This window comes from Arachis hypogaea, chromosome 1, assembly GCF_003086295.3.
Source record: "Arachis hypogaea cultivar Tifrunner chromosome 1, arahy.Tifrunner.gnm2.J5K5, whole genome shotgun sequence".
NCBI lineage: Eukaryota > Viridiplantae > Streptophyta > Magnoliopsida > Fabales > Fabaceae > Arachis > Arachis hypogaea.
This window is the reverse complement of record NC_092036.1, coordinates 100,455,846-100,473,961: the sequence shown is the minus strand read 5'-3', so window position 1 is coordinate 100,473,961 and position 18,116 is coordinate 100,455,846. Positions and strand designations below refer to the sequence as shown.

General features: G+C 32.8%; 3 protein-coding genes across 3 annotated transcripts; 2 read left to right on the top strand and 1 right to left on the bottom strand.

Moving 5' to 3' along the window:
* The first annotated feature begins 599 nt into the window (after positions 1–599).
* On the top strand, positions 600–3,529 carry LOC112703084 (uncharacterized). Its single transcript, XM_025754404.2, has 4 exons — positions 600–1,172; positions 1,558–2,178; positions 2,819–2,975; positions 3,110–3,529. The coding sequence occupies exons 2-4, from the start codon at positions 1,725–1,727 to the stop codon at positions 3,168–3,170; spliced, it is 672 nt and encodes a 223-aa protein (XP_025610189.1). The 5' UTR covers positions 600–1,172; positions 1,558–1,724; the 3' UTR covers positions 3,171–3,529.
* Positions 3,530–4,945: 1,416 nt separating this feature from the next.
* On the bottom strand, positions 4,946–5,870 carry LOC112703076 (cell wall / vacuolar inhibitor of fructosidase 1). Its single transcript, XM_025754391.3, has one exon. It carries the CDS (start codon positions 5,677–5,679, stop codon positions 5,128–5,130), a length of 552 nt encoding a protein of 183 aa, XP_025610176.1. The 5' UTR covers positions 5,680–5,870; the 3' UTR covers positions 4,946–5,127.
* A 10,512-nt stretch (positions 5,871–16,382) lies between these two features.
* LOC112757307 (uncharacterized) lies at positions 16,383–17,936 on the top strand. Its single transcript, XM_025805927.1, has 3 exons — positions 16,383–16,698; positions 16,812–16,953; positions 17,051–17,936. Exons 1-3 carry the CDS (start codon positions 16,383–16,385, stop codon positions 17,934–17,936), a joined length of 1,344 nt encoding a protein of 447 aa, XP_025661712.1.
* The last annotated feature ends 180 nt before the right edge of the window (positions 17,937–18,116 follow it).

Genomic DNA, 18,116 nt, shown 5'->3' with positions numbered 1-18,116 from the left:
ATTTTTTAAATAATTTATATTAACAAATGCACAATAAATATATCAAAAATTTGAACTTTAAATATTTTTTATAACTGTTTAATTAATAATTTTATTATGTACTCTAAAAATATATATTAACTAAACTCTTTTTAATCATATTTTAAATAATTTTGTAATTTCTAAATAAAATAAAATAATAAATATAAATAATTTGATTCATGTAGCTAATTTTATTTAATAGAATAAGATTTTGTCATTGTAATAATTGTGTAAGAATTTACAATTAATGTATTTAGTATTGTAAAAATTTTAAAAAAATAATACACTCAATTTTTTATAATATTAATTTTTCTATGATTTTTTTATTGTATAATATAAATTTAAGGAAAAATGAACAACATTATCCAAACAAAAGTAAAAATATTCATTTACTAATTTAAAAATATACTTATCAAAAAACTAAAATTGGTAATAATATTGAAGAAATTATTTTGAATATGTTCTCAGAGATAACAACATTATAACAAAAATATATATTTTGCTAATAGTAATTCAAATATGAAAACAACGTTAATTAATAGTGATATTGATGTATAATTAATGGTCCCAAACAAGCACACATGACAAAATTCATTCAAAAAGAAAAGAAGAAGAAAAGAAACAAAAGAAATGAAAGAAACATGAGGAAGCTTTTTTTTTATTTGGAATTATCTTATAATTTGGCAGTTCAAATATTAATTCATTGTAAATTTAAATTTTATTTAAAAATTTATTATTAATAAATAAATTATTATAAATATAAAATAAAATTTAAATTTTTGATATTTATTTAAGTGAACAAATAAATTGTCCGCTCTTTGAAACGTGAGGAAGCTGATAGTAAAATGTGGAGTTGCCAACTGTCGGCAGGTTCTCTCCTTTGAAGCTTCCTTTGGTTATATTTTGGCTGTATAAATATGCCCTTTTTTTTTCCGGAACACACTAAAATTTCAAATAAAATATACACATTTTAATTTTAATTTTAATTTTTAACATAATTGCAGTTAATAATTCCAGTTTCCAGTTTCCAACTTAGGTTAAGGTAGTTTCCTAGTAGCCATGTTCTGAAATCTGTAAACTCCATTCGTGTCCGTGCTTCAAGCTCTTTTGTCCCTCATCGGATCTTGGGTTACTTCTCTTTCCCTCAAAGGGTATTCCTCTTTTCTTCATCTTCTTCAATGCTCTTTTTTTATTATTAATTTATTATTATTATTATTATTATTATTATTATTATTATTATTATTATTATTATTATTATTATTATTATTATTATTATTATTCATGGTTGAAGCTACCTTTAAATTAAAGCTGCTACCTTTGGCCCCTTTTCATCTGTTTCCAGTTGTATATATGCATTTCAATGATGTGGCTGCAATTTAGCTTTCATTTTATGATGTGGAGTGTTTCCTAGTGCTACTTTCTTTTTTTTTTTCTTCCTTTGAATGTTGTTTGTGTAAGTTTGGATTGCTGTTTTTAGCTATTGTAAGATTTTAGTTTGGTTCAATTGATTGAATTCTGTCTCTTGTTATGATGCAGGGTTAGTCAATTCAGTTCTAGGGTACATTTTTGTTTTACATAAAAAAGAACAGAAAATCACCCTGTATTATACATTGACAAGGTGATTTTCTGTTATAAATTGAGTTCAAGGAACTTGTCTTTTGCTAATTGGGACAGTTTGGAGGAAAATTTGGACTAGTTTTGGGATGGATCATAGAAGTGCAAAAGATGAGGATGCTGAAATTGATCTTGAATGTGGGGTGGCAATAAGTGATGATTTTCAGAAAAGTGATGATAATAAGCATAGGGTATCCTGCAATGACTCGAATTTAAGTGGAACTTCCATGGATTTTTTGGAAGTTACAAACAAGTCTTCAGTACATTGTGCAGCCAAAACTCCTACCTCAAAGGAGAAGCATAAGAAGTCCTGTAACAAAAAGTCTCCGAAGCCTCCAAGGCCTCCGCGAGCTCCATCGTTGGATGCGGCTGACCAAAAGCTAATCAGGGAGATATCTGAACTCGCCATGTTGAAGCGTGCAAGGATAGAACGCATGAAAGCCTTGAAGAAGATGAAAGCTGCGAAGACATCTTCGGCTTCCGGAAGCAGCATGTTTGCCATGATTTTTACTGTTATCTTCTGCATTGTGATAGTACTCCAAGGTAATTACTATATTATAACAAAAGTAATTTATATTATGCATGTGATCTTTTGTTTGTAACCTTGTGCACTATAACATGATGGCGGGTTTAAGTTAGAATCGATAGATGCTATGTTGATAACATTATTTGGAATCATTGAGTTGGAATTTTGGTTTACTTTGTTTTGGTTTGTTTGTATTTTGCTTTCATTATCACGTCTGCATGTTGGTCAATTCGAATTTCATGCTTATTACTTCAGTACTATGTTTAATGACTCCATGAAAAGTCATTGTTTTGGTCAAACTTGCATGTTGGATAGAATTTCCTTGTCCACAATTATAGACCGATTATAACTAATGTTAATATTTGTTGAGTACTCTTCTATGAAATATCACCATGTTGAATTTCTACTCACATATCTAATGATAGTTACTGTTTTCTCTAATAAGGAATAACTAAAGAATCAAAAGTTCTATGATTAGGTTTAGAATTTAGCTTGATTCAATAGTTGTTATGTATGAACAATCATCACATGGAGCTTTTTTAACAAATTATGTATTTCATCTCCATTTGTGAATGCTGTAACTTCCTTCCCATTTAACCATTAAGAAATTCCCTTTATTAACATAGCACCCAGTTTTTTAACATGTTCCCTTTGCAGGCATGTCACCTGGAAAAACTTCGGTGGCGAGTTTCCAGGGATCTCCTGAACCTGCAGGAGAAGCAGAAGCTGCTCTGATTGACGTTCAACTTCAACACCACCTCAATCCATCTTCAAGTGATGTAACTGCCCCCAGTTTTGAGTCTCACTCTCACAAGTAAGTTGAAATGCAATGCATGTTGTTCGTCGAACTGCATTTGGTGGAACCTTTTTCTTCCTATTGTTTTTGTCATTAATATAGGAGTTAGCAGCCTTGTAACATCATCTTTGTTCCTTGATGGTACCTTGCAGCTTTGTTCAGCGGATTACCGGTTCGGATTTGCCTATAAAACTGAGCAGAGATGCACATTAAGCATTTGTTCTTGACCAAGAAAAGAGGGTTTAGTGCTCTTGTGCTGCTTCTCTTCTTGCCTTTCAAAGCATTTTCTTCATTATGAGACTCAATATGTTGGGTAGTTTATCCCCAGTGTGTATATTAATCAATGATGGGGGTGAGTTAAATTACCATAATAGTGTTATAGGTGTAGTTTCTTACCTCCTTAGCAACTACATGTTGCTTTTTCATACTCTCTAAAGTTAAGAGTTGGAGGAGATTTTGCTTTCCAAAGTTTGATAATTATGTATGAATATGATGATCACCTAATTTATGTTGTATTGATGTATTTGTATCATTTCCCTCTTGTGAATCAATAAGAGAAGGCCTTTCAAATCTTTCTTGGTACCATCTTTCTAACTAGTCAACTACCCTAGGAGACCTGGATTAAAATTCATGGGTTTTACAATTGGCAAGAGTGTTTTGGGCTAACATTTGACTAGAATAGAATAAGAACACTCGTTCGCAGAGCTATTTACTCGATCGTAGGTATTTCGTAGACATTTCGAGAGATAAATAGTCAATTTTAAAAGAGTTTATTGTAAACTTCTTTCAGATATGATTCTACCTTATTTAGAAGGAAAGAACTTGCATTTGAATCTCAATTTGAATTTAAACGTCAGTTTGATTTACACCATGTTTTCATAAATATTTATCATCTGAAAAGAGGAACAATTGTCAAGATTGCTTTGAGCTACATTTGACTTGGATAGAAATCCATCTAACAAGAGGGAAAGATCAGAGACTAAAATTTGACAGCAACAAATTATGTATGTATGTAATGAAATATTGGAATACAATGTGAAGAAAGGGACGGTTGATTGGTTTAATAGAGAATTTAAACATTGAGACAAGGAAGATGGATGTGGCTATGAAACCATATTTATGAATCAATTATGTGATGCCAAGCTTGGACCATAATGCAATGTAAATTGTTAATTGTAAATTGCAATGTGCATGTTGCAATGTTGAGAACTGAATAGATAGACATGTGATGGTGCATGTGACAATGCCTCTCTCTATCTGTGATCCGACAAACATATTTAAGAAAAAAGTTGACAAAGCAACCTTCGTCTTGTGGGAAATCGACACCTATAACAGTTTCCAATCTGTATCAATCGAAAGTTCTCGATTACTCAAACCCATTTCACATTGGCAACTCCTCAACCTAATTTTTCACTTTTTTTTAAAGTTTAATTAATAAATAAATTAGTATTTATTAGTACACTAGTAATAGTAATAATAATTGTTACAAATGACCTTCTATTTATTTAAAACCTACTTAATATTAAAAAGTTGAAAAATCATGGTTTAGAGAAATGCTAACAAAACCAACAACTATAATTTTTTTTACAAATTATATAATTTAGAACATAACCAAAAGAACAAAACAGATAATACCTGGAATCTACAATTAATTACATGATTTTAAAGTTGAATGAAACTGAAGTAACGGTAAGTTTGACAAGTTGTCAGAAAAGGCTCAAGGTTAATATAAACATATGCTTCAAAGTACATAGAAATATAACCGGATTGGTCGAGTGATCAGCTTACTCGTTCACTTAAACAAGTATTAGGAGTTCAAATCCTGCTTTGTGCATACAACAATTTATTAACCAATAACAAACCTTTAAATGAAACTTAAATTCACGAATTATTCCTTGATCTATCGGACTAAGAGATATCGTGAAAAACTTCAAACAAAAATAGATAGAGATAGAATCATATCATATTAGTCTATGGAAATATATACATAACCAAAAGCAAAGCATATATTAAAGCATTTACTATTATGAAACAAGAACAACAGCAATGCTAAATACAAGTGCCAAACGAGTTTCTATATATATTGTCTCAGAAACAGTATCTAGATTCTAGACGCAACCTGCTACAACCAAGAATAATGTGTAAGAAATTAAAAAAGGAAAAAGAAGAATCAGCCATTTAACAAAAGCTTAACAATTGCAGCAGCAACATCAACAAGCTTCTGCATAATCCCATTCCTATCACCCAAAGGAGACTGATTCCCAGAGAATTTCTTGTTGCAAGCATCAAGTTCTTTCTCAGCATCAGAAATACAGTAACTTGCAAAGCCAAATTTGCCTTGTTTCAAAGCATCAACAGCTTGAGGAAGAATATACTTAACAACAGGGATATAAGACTCAGCACAAAAGGCCAATTGTTGCTCCAATTGTTGATCAGAGGTTTTCTTAATGAGGTCTTGAATGTAGTTGAGAGTGTCAGTGGCATTTTCTTCAATGTTGTTCACCATTATAACAGCCATACCCTTTGGATCACTCTTTGGGGTGAGAGGATTTGAATGGAGGATGCTGCTGCAGAGTTCATAGAATGGTGTCTTCTTGCATATTTGGTCTATCAAATCATCACCACCATCATCTGAAGATGATTGGCTACTCACTAATCTTGTGGATACAAGAGTCAAGCAGAGAAGAACAAGTGTTAAAGATGTTGAGGCCTTATTCTTCATTTTCTTTTCTTCTTCAAATGATGGGTTGGGATTTGTGAGAGGAATTTTGTGTTATGAGTTCTGATCTCTCTAACCTTCTTTCTTGGCAGGTATTTATGGTTAGTTTGGCCGTTGTTTGAGTTCAATTTGGTAATTTATATTTTTTAAAAAAAATATATAAGGCAAATGGTTAAAGAAATAGAAATTAATTTCTATTATGTAACGATCATAGTTGTCTATTAAAAATTAATTATTAAATCAGTCATTTGTATAAAATATATTTAAAAAAAATAAATTAAACAATATATATATTTATGTATAAATATATAATAGCCGATTTGACGACTAATTTTTAGTACGTACATAGTAATTTTATGGTAAAAACTCATATACACTTAATGTTATGTGAAGTTGATAATTGAAAGTCAGTTAAATAATTATGCAAATTTGACTAAATTATAATCTAACCGTTATTAATTATTAACTTTATAACTGCACTTAAATTTTTACCTATTTTTATTATAAAATAATTAACTATAATAAGTGCATACAAAAAATTAACCAAGAAATCAATCTATAAAAAAAAATTATGTAAAATTTTTTGAGTGAATTAAATTTTTTCTAGGATAAACTATTCTAATAATAGATTATTAAGGTCTCTCATATTCCAAATGTAAAAAAGTCAAATTTAATTAATCAAAATTTGATTTTAAATAATGAAAATAATTATTTATATAACTAGGATTCATCAAACAACTATTAATTTCTATAGAAAATTCAAAAACATAATCAACTAATAATAAATTTTAGTAGTATAAATGAACATTTTTAACTTTTTCACAATAATTATTAGTTGTTCTAATTATATAAACAACATTTCTTCTAAAATGATAGGAGGATTCAATTCCACATTAAGGAGCACCACTTTATGTCGGTGTATACAATTTTTTTAATGTAGATTTTGTAGTCTTTTCAATAGAAGAATGGTCACAAGTATGTTGTTTTATCTTTGTAACTATGGGCTACCAATGTAATTATTGGATGAATCCTTTGTTTTTAGAAAGGTCAATCCTGCTTGGATATCACGGATACCTTGTTTTCATCTTCCCCTTTTTATTTATAAGAATTTAATTTTAATATATTGACAATATAAAGTATTTTATATAATCATATAATTATATGTATTTTTTTGAATGATCATTTATGTTAGAGATGAGTACGAATAGCGGGTATCCACTTACCTATCCGAACATAAACTGAACCAATTAAATTAGTTCTGGAACCAATGAGTACTCGAGTCCAATTCGAACCAAACCAATAACCTTTGTTAGTGATTGGTTCGGGTATCGATTCTGGAGCAGAACCCGAACCAACTCGTGAACCCGATTATATATTAGTTAAATAAAAAAATATATAGCTTTTAGTGGCTTTTAATGAGATTATTCACTATTAATATGTTTGGATTTTAAAGAGTTTAGTTTTTAATGCATTTGGTATTTAACATCTTTAGATTATTTTTATTGATGTTACTTATTTGTTGTACTTGCTGAATTTCGAAGATAAAAAATTGATTTTTTTATAAATTTTAAAGTTATCGGGTACCTTATTACCTGAACCAAACCAATCCGTTATTAATCAGTTTGATTTTGTTTGGATACATGCATAAAAAAAATGCAAATTCGAACCAAACTAAATCAATTACATTTTGATCTGTTCGATTTTAATTTTACCTTGAATTCGAACCAAACCGACCCGTGCTCACATAAATTTTATGCCATTAATATAAAAAGTAATTATTTTTACTGAGCGTTATATAATTAAATGCATGTATATAATTACTTTAATACTAACGGTTCATTAAAATTAAATTCTATTTATAATTGAAACCAATCCCAGCCAAACCTTCTTCTGTTCTGTTCTCTTCTGTTTCTTGTTCTCTTCCTACTTTACTTGTAAGATGCCAAATCAAAGATCTTTCGATATGATGTTTGCTCATTAAACCAAATTCTTTTTTCTCTGGGAATTTAAGAAACATTATTATTATTATTGACCCCAAGAGACTGACACATACTTGTTCATTGTTTTTTAACTAAGATTTTAGTATACATTAGAGGACAAATACTCCCGTGATTTCATTGTGTTAGAGCAATCTTGTTTTCCTCATCAATCAAGGCATCCCCTTGCACCATATGACATACTAACTAACAACTATAATAATTTGCATTTTCTTATATTTCAAGACTCAAACATAATCATCACCTTTTTTGTCTTCTTATTAACTAATATTTTGATGCTCTCCTCCATTGGCATTGAAGAATCTTTTAACATATTAAAGTTATTTTACAATTATTTGTAGCCTCATGTTTTAGTTGATCAAATCAAATATATATCACACATTTTTTACCTCCAAAATTTCACTCCTCTCTTTAGAGCCACCAATTTTGTCATGTGGTGTTTGGTGTTCACTTCTTGTGGTTGGACCAATAATAATAATAATAATAATAATAATAATAATAATAATAATAATAATAATAATAATAAAAGAATTAATAATAAAGGTAAATACATGTGTGTCGCTTGATGACATGTCACCTGATGTCTTAAAGTAATTAAGGGAATATTTTAATAATTAAAAGGTCAAGAATTCAAATAGAATCTTATTTCTAACAGACCTACAACAACAAAAAAATCATTATTCTCACGGTAATATTAGAAAAATAAAAAAAAATTAAAACTTAATTTATTTAATTTTTATTAGTTATTGTAACAATTAACTAATATTAAACAAAATAAATTTTAGTTATTTTTAACTATTTTTTTGTTGCTAAATATTTTTTTTTAACAGTAAATGCCAAGAGTTTTTTATACTTTGAAATCAAACCAATTATTTTGTTAATGTAAGGGGATACCAACCGAAACTAGTTCTTAACATTAGAAAAGGACGAGCCTATATGCATAATTTTGTTCTACTTGTTAAATAAGATTATATGTATAAAACTATAAATTATTTTGGTTCGGCCAACTCCATCATCAATACTATTTGTTTTAATTTTCTTCTCAACAATTTATATTTAATAAATAAGATTGAGAGGAATCCGTGTGAAAGGAGAGAAAAAGACAGATGCATCAAATTATACCTATGAGTATGACCTGCCTGGTTCCAACAACGTTCCAATAATTGAATAATAAACAAGAATAAAATAAGAAACAAAACAGAAAGTTAAGGGGGTGAAAAGTAAAAAAGTAAAAAGCTGGCAAATTATTCGAATGTTTTATTCCAGAAACAAATCAAACGAGAATCACGAGAGTCCATACATACAGAACTATATATACATTATTTGAGGCTAGTGTGTTATTATTGTAAATATGATATGATAATGCAGGACTAAGCTAAGCTAATAGCACTTTCATATTGGACAAACACACGCATGCAATCAATCATATACTATAAAACAAATGATTAAATTGCATCATAATCTATTCTTTGGTTGTCTACAGTATTTTTAGATCTGGCAGGTTAAGAAATAATTTGTCGCGAATATGGGCTTTATTTAAAAGTTTGTTACTGGCCAATAGATTGCTGTATATATAAAGCAGGATTCGAATTCCCAATATTTATTTAAGTGGACGAATGAATTAACTACCCAACTAATCCAAGTTGGTTAATTGCATCATAATCTTAGTCATGTTTCATGTCATTGGTGACTATATTGCTGATTTACACTTGATGGAAGCTGGTCTCAAAGGACTTCAATCAAGGTAAGGTATGACTGAGAATCGTTAAATTATTTAATATGTTTGATTAAACTACTTAACGTACGTGTTTTTATTAAAAAATTGGCAAATTATTCAAATGTTTTATTCCAGAAACAAATCAAACGAGAGAATTAGGAGAGTCCATATATACAGAACTATATATACATTATTTGAGGCTAGTGTGTTATTTCTTGATCTGGCTGATTAAGAACTAATCTGTCGTGAATATGAGCTCTATTTAAGAGTTTGTCGTCACTGCCAATTGATTATTGCATATATAATACAAGATTCGAATTCCCAACACTTGTTTAAATGGACGAGTGAGTTGACTACACAATCAACCCAAATTAGTTAATTGCATAATAATCTTCGTCATGTTTAACTACTAACTACGATGCTGTATCATCCATGTTATTGGTGACTATATTGCTGATTTACCCTTGATGGAAGCTGGCCTCAAAGGACTTCAATCAAGGTAAGGTATGACCGAGAATTGTTAAATTATTTAATATGTTTGATTAAACTACTTAACGTCCATGTGTTTATATTTTAACTGTTATCTTCACCTAAATACATCTTTATATGAGTAATTACTTTTAATCAATCATATATGCAGAGCATGTTCTTCAAAAGTAGTGTCCCCACTCTCCCACCATAAATTTAAAAGAATCAATAGCTAGCCAGCTTTAGGTTCCACAAGACTACAACATTACCATTCAAGAATGTTTTTTAGTATAAAGAAATTAAGAGATGCATTCAGAGTTTCTATATAAGGCAATGTTTGGTTTGCTTGTCATCATTTCAGCCATGATTACTCCATGCCCATGGACATGTGCACAGGGCTTCTTCTCTAACACAAAGTCCAAAGGCCATGATTGGTTTGTCTGCTATGCATGTTTCCTCTTCCAGAATTGGTTTATTGGGAGCAATGTTTTGTAGTGACATATTAGTTTGGTCATCATTGGTAGTATTGACTATGAAGATTGTATCTTTCACAAGAGTACACATACATGGTTGTTATGAGTTACCTCCATCAACATATTCTAATTCATAAGACTAATCTATTACATAGGAGAATTCCATTAGAAAAAGTAAAAGGCAAGGATAAACTAAGCGGTACTTAAAAAAGTTACATTGTTGTCAAAAATAATTTTAAAAGATTCAAACGATAAATAAATTTTTAAAAATTTAAAAATGCTATAAAAAATAACTAAATATTAAATATATATATTTATAAAAAACTTTAGAGGTCGGATTTTAATAATTTTTTTAAGAATTATTAAAAAATAATATCTTTTCATCTTTAAAATTGATAATTTTATGTCAAGTGAATTTTTTTAAAAAAAATTATTGTGAATGATTAATTTTTTTTGAAGAATAAAAAATTCTAGAGATAAATTTTGCTTCAATTTTTTATTTGTACCTTCTAAATAGTTTTATGAATGTTACCGAAAAAATTTAGTCCCAAAAGTCGTTTGCTAAACTTAAACATTTTTTTGCCACTTAAAAGATATATTTATTGTTGATGGTAATTAGTGGCTAAGAGAAGGGGGTTGAATCTTAGCCCCTTCTGAGTGTCACTTTTTGACCTTTGAAATATCTTCAAGAGATTTTTCTTATTTTTATCTCGTAACTAGTCAAGAGACATTTTCTTTTTGTCTCGTAACCAGTCAGGACATATTTTTCAATTTTGTCTCCTACGCAACAGAAACAGAAATGGAGTAGAAGAGAGAGAGAGAGAGAGAATTACACTAAGAAGTATCCTGATTCAGCTATTAAGTGCAATGTAGCCTACATTCAGTCTCCATCACAACAATGATGGAATTTCACTATAATCATCTTGATTACAAACACCAATTCTCCCTAAGAACTACCCTTCCTATACGGGACAAGTCCAGAATCTATCCCCAATCCTGAACTTGACTTGGTCACCTACCAAGTTTTCAACTGCTAAGTGCTAACCCAATTTGCAAGGGGATTCCCAAATAATCATGATACACAACACAATGTACAAAGGACCTCTAGGATATCTATGACTTTTTCTTTCATTTTGTACACTCTGTCTTTTTTCACTTACTTGCTTTTTCTTACAAACCTCACACTGTTTGCTTTTTTTATCATGAGACTCAGACAGACAAAACTAAAGAAAATACAAAATGAAATACATTGAAGGAGAAGAACTTCTATTAGCTTGGGTAGCTATGAGAACTATGTGCTTACTTTTCTTATCTCAAGCCTTAGCCGTTCACCCTTATTATAGAAAGAGAAGCTTCCAAGGTTAAAACGGTTCAACCGAGCCAACTTCTTCTTCTTCTTCAACACCAAAAACGGTTCGGGCAGAGAGAAGAGAGAAAGAAAACCGAAAGCAAATCAACATGCAATTACCTTTCTCTCATCCCTTCTCATTAAACTTCATCAATCTGAGCCTTCTATCTTGATTTTGTCCCCACCAAGAAAGATTTTTGACCCTTGATGAACCCTTGATCCTTGATAGCTCCATCTGCTCTATTTTTGTTTCTTCCTCCACGTAGCTACAGTAGCTACCTTCTGTGATGGATGAACAAAAAGTAGAGACGAGCTTCACCTCAGGGATCTTCTTCTCTGACCGAATTGGATTGCTACCATTTTAGGCATGAAGATCTTGAATCTTCCTCTCCAATTCTTGTCTTTTGTGGTAAAAATCCTAGCCACACCATACTGTAGATTTTCTTTCTGCAAGGACCATCGTCACCTTGGCCGCTTGTTTCTTCATAACTTCTGTTTTTCTTCCTCTGATAGCTTGCTTCTACAAGCTTCTTCCCTGTCAGTGAAGTGACCGAAAACTAGAGAGAGAAGAGACAGAAGAAAGAGAAAATTTTGGAAGTAATGAGTAAATTAAAATCAATTAAAGCCCACTTCCTTTCTTCTATGCATAAAGTAACGTGGAGTCATTTAATGCAATCAAATCAATTTCAACTTTCTCTTTTCTATTACCAATGCAATTAAAACAAGTTAATTAAATTTGAATTCCATTCAAAGAGGAGAGTGGATAACCGAACCAAACATGCACTACTCCTTCCTTCTTTCTTTTTAATTCGGACCAAGCCTTTGTTGGTCTTGTAACAAAGATTTAATCGGGCTTGCTCAATAATTTCTTAGCCCAACTAACATAGTAATAATTCAGCCATTCATCAAATAGAATTTTGTACAAGGCTAAATATTATATTGGGCTTGATGTGTTTTTCGACCCAACCAAAAATCTGTATATTAACAAAATTATTAATCAGCTAATTTTGAATTAAAATTCAATTTAATAATTTTGCATTTAATTATTTTTAACAATGTTTGATCATCATCATATTTCAAGTTTTCCAAACTCAACAAATCTACTACAAGAAAAACGCTAAATACCGTCAGATTTAGTATCAGATATTAGTAGTGGGTTTACCGCCGGATTTGGCAATAAATTCGTTGGGCAAAAAAGTTACTGTTGAATTTGATTTTCGACGATAAATTCGCTGACAATAATTGGAGGAGAAAAAGAAAAATTGGTGCGATCATTATGTGGGATTTATCGGCGGATTTGGCGGATAAATCCGCCGATAATCCAAATTAGTGCAACGCTGCGTTTTGATTATTCGCAAAGTATTATCGTCGCCCTAAATTCGAATCGCGAACTCTCTCCCCCTAATTTTTGAACCAATCTCTCTCTCTAACCTTCTCCATCCCTCTCTCTCTCCCCTCCAAACCACCTCCGACAGCCCCTCCACTAGCGTCGGCTACTACCAACAGCGTTCAAAGACTTCGTAGACTCCTTACGTTGTCTTGGTCGCTCTATCGTCGCCGTTTTCGTTGCTTCCGCCACTATTGCCGCCGCCACGACTGCCACCACTGTCGCCACTGCTCCTTGTGTCGCCGGAGCTGCCTCATTCCTCCCTCCAAGTATGTTGTCCTTCTCCTTCTTCCTATTATTTTTTCAATTTATTTAAAAAAAACCCTAATGCAGCCTTGCCGGTTGGTCATGACTGCCGCCATTTTGCTGTCTGTGTTGCCACCACGTCAGTAAAGTCCTCTGCATCGCCATTGTCTCCAAGTAACTCAATAGTTAGTTTTTTTATCTGATTTTAGTTTATTATGTATTAAAAAATTTGCAATTAGGACGTTTGTATTAGAAATTTAACAGTTTTTCAGATTTAGTTCATAATGTATTAATTTATATTTAGAATTTTTTTAATTCTGTTTTGATTTTTGATTTTTTTATTCTGTTTTGATAATTTTGTGTTTGAAATCTACACTGTTCTGATTAGTTAATTGTTGTTTGAATCTACAAGTGTAAAATTCTCAATTGTATTGCTCTGATTTCTATTCTAATGTTGTTTGAGTTAATCATTTTTTTTATCATTTTAATTAAAGTTACAAAAATAAATATTATCAACAAATTATTCAACCATAATCAGTTACAGCTTATTTTTGTGAACCATTAAATACCAACTTAATATTATCTTCAACAGTCATCATCATTGTGAGACATTGAAGCTACAACAACAATAATAGTGCAAAAGAATATATTAAGAGATGATAAGTAATACTGCTTCTTCATGTTTATATTACAAGGCTTCAAGATTGTATGAGTATTTTATAAGTGAGAGGGTGAGACAACCCTTTCCTTTCCTTTGGGAAGAGGTGGGTGGATTCTTTGGCTAATAATTTAGGTCAATGATGAATCTAGGAAATATTACATGCTTCGTGAATTGTGTTCTAAATTTAATTTCAAGAGCATTTTAAATGGAGTATTTTTAGAGTCAAAAATGTTTAGTAATTAAAAGAAATTAGTTAAAATTCGTGATAACATGTTTTATTTAATATTTATTAATTATTGTAATAATTAAAAAATATTAAATAAAATAAGTTTTACTTTTTTTTTCGTTTTTGAATATCATTTTTGATATTTTTAATAATTGAATTGATGTAGAATTAAATTTATATTGGAATTAATTTATGAAATGAAATTGATATTATTTTAGAGATTTTGATGAAGAACCAATAAAATTTTGTCATTTGTATAATTATGATGATGTAATAGTTTAAAATAATATAAAATTCTAATTGAATGAAAATTAAGCGCTACAGGAACAAATTTCACTTTTAATTTCAAATTACTATTTATGATATATGGTCCTACAAATATTTTTGTAGGACCCAACATGAAATAAAATTAGAATTAGTATTGGTGATGCTTTAAGGTCTTTTAAATTAAGAAAAGCGTTAACTATTCATTTGATATCTAAAAGAATTAATCACTAACAAAAAAATTCTTGAAATGTATTATCAACAAAATGACCTCTGAAAGATTTGAAAATGCGTAAAAAATAATAAATAAATTATATATTTTTTTATAAGTGACAAAAAAAATTTGTATTTAACAAACGACTTATTTATTTAATTTAAATTTTTGTGAAAATATTTTAATTGAATATTTAAAAGATGTAAAAAAATCAGAACAAAATTAATCTCTGGATTTTTTATTTTTTTAAAAAAATGTGGTCATATACAGCTCAATAATTTGGATATGGAAAAGTTGGTGGTGATTTGGCTAGAAATGGGAGAACCATGCTTATTACTGTTTTGTGGACGTCTGTAATGCAAGGTCAACATGTAGGGGGCATGTTGCCTGCTACACGCCGGGGGCGTGAAGAAACATGGCGGAACGTCATTGGTCGGAGCTGGAATCACGCCGGGGGGGTGTGCTGATGTGGAGAAACATGGCGCATTGTCGTTGATCGGAGCTGGAATCACGCCGGGGGCGTGTTGACTCAGCACGCCGGGGGGGTGTGTTGACGTGGAACTAGCACGTGGGGGCGTGCTGACTCAGCACGCAGGGACGTGCTTACACGTGGCGACACTTGATTGGCTGCGGCAGGCAGCACGTGGGGGGCGTGGTGAATGCTCCATCTATATATAGGCAGAGTTGGGCTTTATTTTCATTATGAGTAAGAGTGTGTGAGTGTTCTTTGAGTGTTCTGTGAGTGTTGGTAGTGCAATGAAGGGTACCGAAAACTTGGTGGTATATCGCAATGGTGAAATAATACGCAATACTCATGAGGGAGTGAGGTTTGTCTATCAGAATCCATTTTTGTTTGTGGTTCCATGCACCATGACGTTAATGGAGCTTCAGAACGGTCTCTGTCAAAGCATGGAGAATGGTACGTTAATGAGAGTGAGCAGAATTTTGCACCGGAATCTAGTTGTAGTTTTTGGTGGTCTAATACAATTTGATACCATGCCAATCACTGATGAAGGGAGTATGCAGAATATGTTTTAAATTTACCGACAGACTCAGATGCGACAGCCATAGATTGAGCTATATGTTGAGTTTGAAAGCATAGAGACAGAAGGGATTCAAAATGTTTTAGATATAAAGGATGATAGAGCTGCAGTGTACGAGGGAATGGATAGTGACAGCGAAGAGGATTTTGAAGCCACTTATGAAGCCGGCGATGAAGATGAGGATGGTGATGTGGGAGTTAAGACAGCAACGGAGAATATAGTGGTTCATCCCTCGAGCAGTCAACCGATGAACGTGCCACCATTCATGCGTGAGTTGGATCTCGACGCCATGCATGCACCGGAATTTGTGGAATATGCAAACATAGGTACGTCATGCATGAATAATACGTTTTTGTTAATTGATACTTTTGGAATGATTAATGAACGATGATTTTCCGCTTTCTGTAGACGTTGCTGATCCTGCGGACGGAGAGTTCCGGATTGGAATGGAATACAGTTTCAGAAAGTCGGTGGTGGCTGCAATTAGAAGATACACTATCGTTAAAGGAGTTGACTACGATGTGTATGAGTCTGAGCCACAGACCTTCTATGCAAAATGCAAGATGTATGGGCGTGGGTGCGACTAGCTTATCCGAGCCAGCTTGATACGGAAAAAAGATTGTTGGGAGATACACAAATACAATGGAAGGCACACATGTACAATGGAAACGATTTCACAGGATCATTCCAAGTTGGACTCGGATACCATTGCTGATAGTATAATGCCGTTAGTCGAGACTGACCCGTCAATCAAGGTAAAATCTATAATAGCGGAAGTCCAGTCAAGGTTCAACTATACCATCAGTTACCGAAAGGCTTGGTTGGCAAAGCAGAAGTCCATAGCAAAAGTTTTCGGTGGTTGGGAGGATTCTTACCAAGCCTTGCCATGGTGGCTCTCGGTCATGGTTCAGAAGATACCTGGGTCAGTTGTGCAAATAGAAACACGCCTACTGTACAACGCGAATGAGGAGGCGCAAGGTGTAAAAATACTTCATCGCGTATTTTGGAGCTTCAATCCATGCGTTAGGGCATTTAGGCACTGCAAGCCTCTAGTTCAGGTTAACGGCACACACTATATGAAAAATACAAAGGAACACTCCTGGTCGCTGTTGCACAAGATGGGAACCAGAATATTGTGCCTATGGCTTTTGCGCTGGTGGAAGGGAGACAGCTGATGCGTGCACTTCTTTATCAGAAATCTGTGAATGCATGTTGTCAGAAAAGACGGTGTGGGTATGATTTCAGATCGGCATGAGTCAATTCGGGCAGCAGTAAATCGTTTCGGAGATGACTAGCAACCTCCAAGAGCATGGTGGATGTTTTGTATAAGGCACATCGACAGCAACTTCCTAAGAGCATTCAAAGTCCCTCACTTGCAGAAGCTTGTTGTCAACATTGGGTATTCAAGAATGGTGGAGGAGTACAACATCAACTATAAGAGGTTGGAAGAGCGAGGCGAGGCATATGCCAGGTGGTGCGATGCCATTGGACTCAGACATTGGGTGTTGGCATTCGACGAGGGGCATCGATGGGGCCATATGACGACCAACCTTGTCGAGTGCATTAACTCAGTGTTGAAGGGTGCCCGTAATCTACCTGTGCTGGCGCTGGTCCGAGCAACATATTATCGGTTAAATGAACTTTTTACACGGAAGAGTGCCGAGACTCACAAACGCAAGCGTGCTGGGTTTACTTACTCCATATTTGCACAAAAGCGGATAGAGGCAAATATGCAACAGACTGGGAATATAGTAGTGCACAGGTTTGACAGACGAAATGAGGTATTTGAGGTGCGCGACATGGCTAACGGGAAGGTGTCAGTTGTTGACCTTGCGCGATGGACGTGTGACTGCGGGCACTTTCAGGTGGAACGACTACCTTGTCGCCATGTTATTGCTTGCTGTGCTAACCAGTGTCTCGATTGGCAGCTGTATGTGCATGACGTGTACAAGATGACAGAGATTCGTAAGGTATATAGATTTGAGTTCACACCGTTACGTGATCCCGAGACATGGCCCGCATATGAGGGACCGACATTGGTCGCTAATCCCGCCTTGAGACGAATGTCGAAAGGTCGCCCCAAATTGACCCGGTACTTGAATGAGATGGATTCATGTGACATGCGTGGTCCTCGGGTATGCCGTCTCTGTGGTGCTCAGGGTCATAGTCGGAGTCGATGTCCTCAGCGTGCTGGACCGAGTGGTGGGGGTGAATGATGTTTATTTCTATCGTGTTTGTAAGCTGATGTTTTTCATAGTAGTCGTGTTTGTATTTTTAAATTTCATAGTAGTTGTGTTTGTATTTTTAAATTTGTTTTTTGTAAACTGATGATTTTCATACTAGTAGTCTTTGTATTTTTAATATTATCATTTGCTGCCTTCGTGAAGTAAACATAC

What these genes read in the sequence shown, in the direction of transcription:
- LOC112703084 (XM_025754404.2), top strand. Translation starts at nt 1,725, where the DNA reads ATGGATCATAGAAGTGCAAAAGATGAGGATGCTGAAATTGATCTTGAA. An exon ending in CATTGTGATAGTACTCCAAG is followed by an intron (nt 2,179 to 2,818) that starts GTAATTACTATA and finishes TTCCCTTTGCAG; the next exon opens with GCATGTCACCTGGAAAAACT. An exon ending in TTTGAGTCTCACTCTCACAA is followed by an intron (nt 2,976 to 3,109) that starts GTAAGTTGAAAT and finishes GGTACCTTGCAG; the next exon opens with CTTTGTTCAGCGGATTACCG.
- LOC112703076 (XM_025754391.3), bottom strand. Translation starts at nt 5,679, where the DNA reads ATGAAGAATAAGGCCTCAACATCTTTAACACTTGTTCTTCTCTGCTTG.
- LOC112757307 (XM_025805927.1), top strand. Translation starts at nt 16,383, where the DNA reads ATGGAAACGATTTCACAGGATCATTCCAAGTTGGACTCGGATACCATT. An exon ending in CGCGAATGAGGAGGCGCAAG is followed by an intron (nt 16,699 to 16,811) that starts GTGTAAAAATAC and finishes AAAAATACAAAG; the next exon opens with GAACACTCCTGGTCGCTGTT. An exon ending in TGTCAGAAAAGACGGTGTGG is followed by an intron (nt 16,954 to 17,050) that starts GTATGATTTCAG and finishes GTTTTGTATAAG; the next exon opens with GCACATCGACAGCAACTTCC.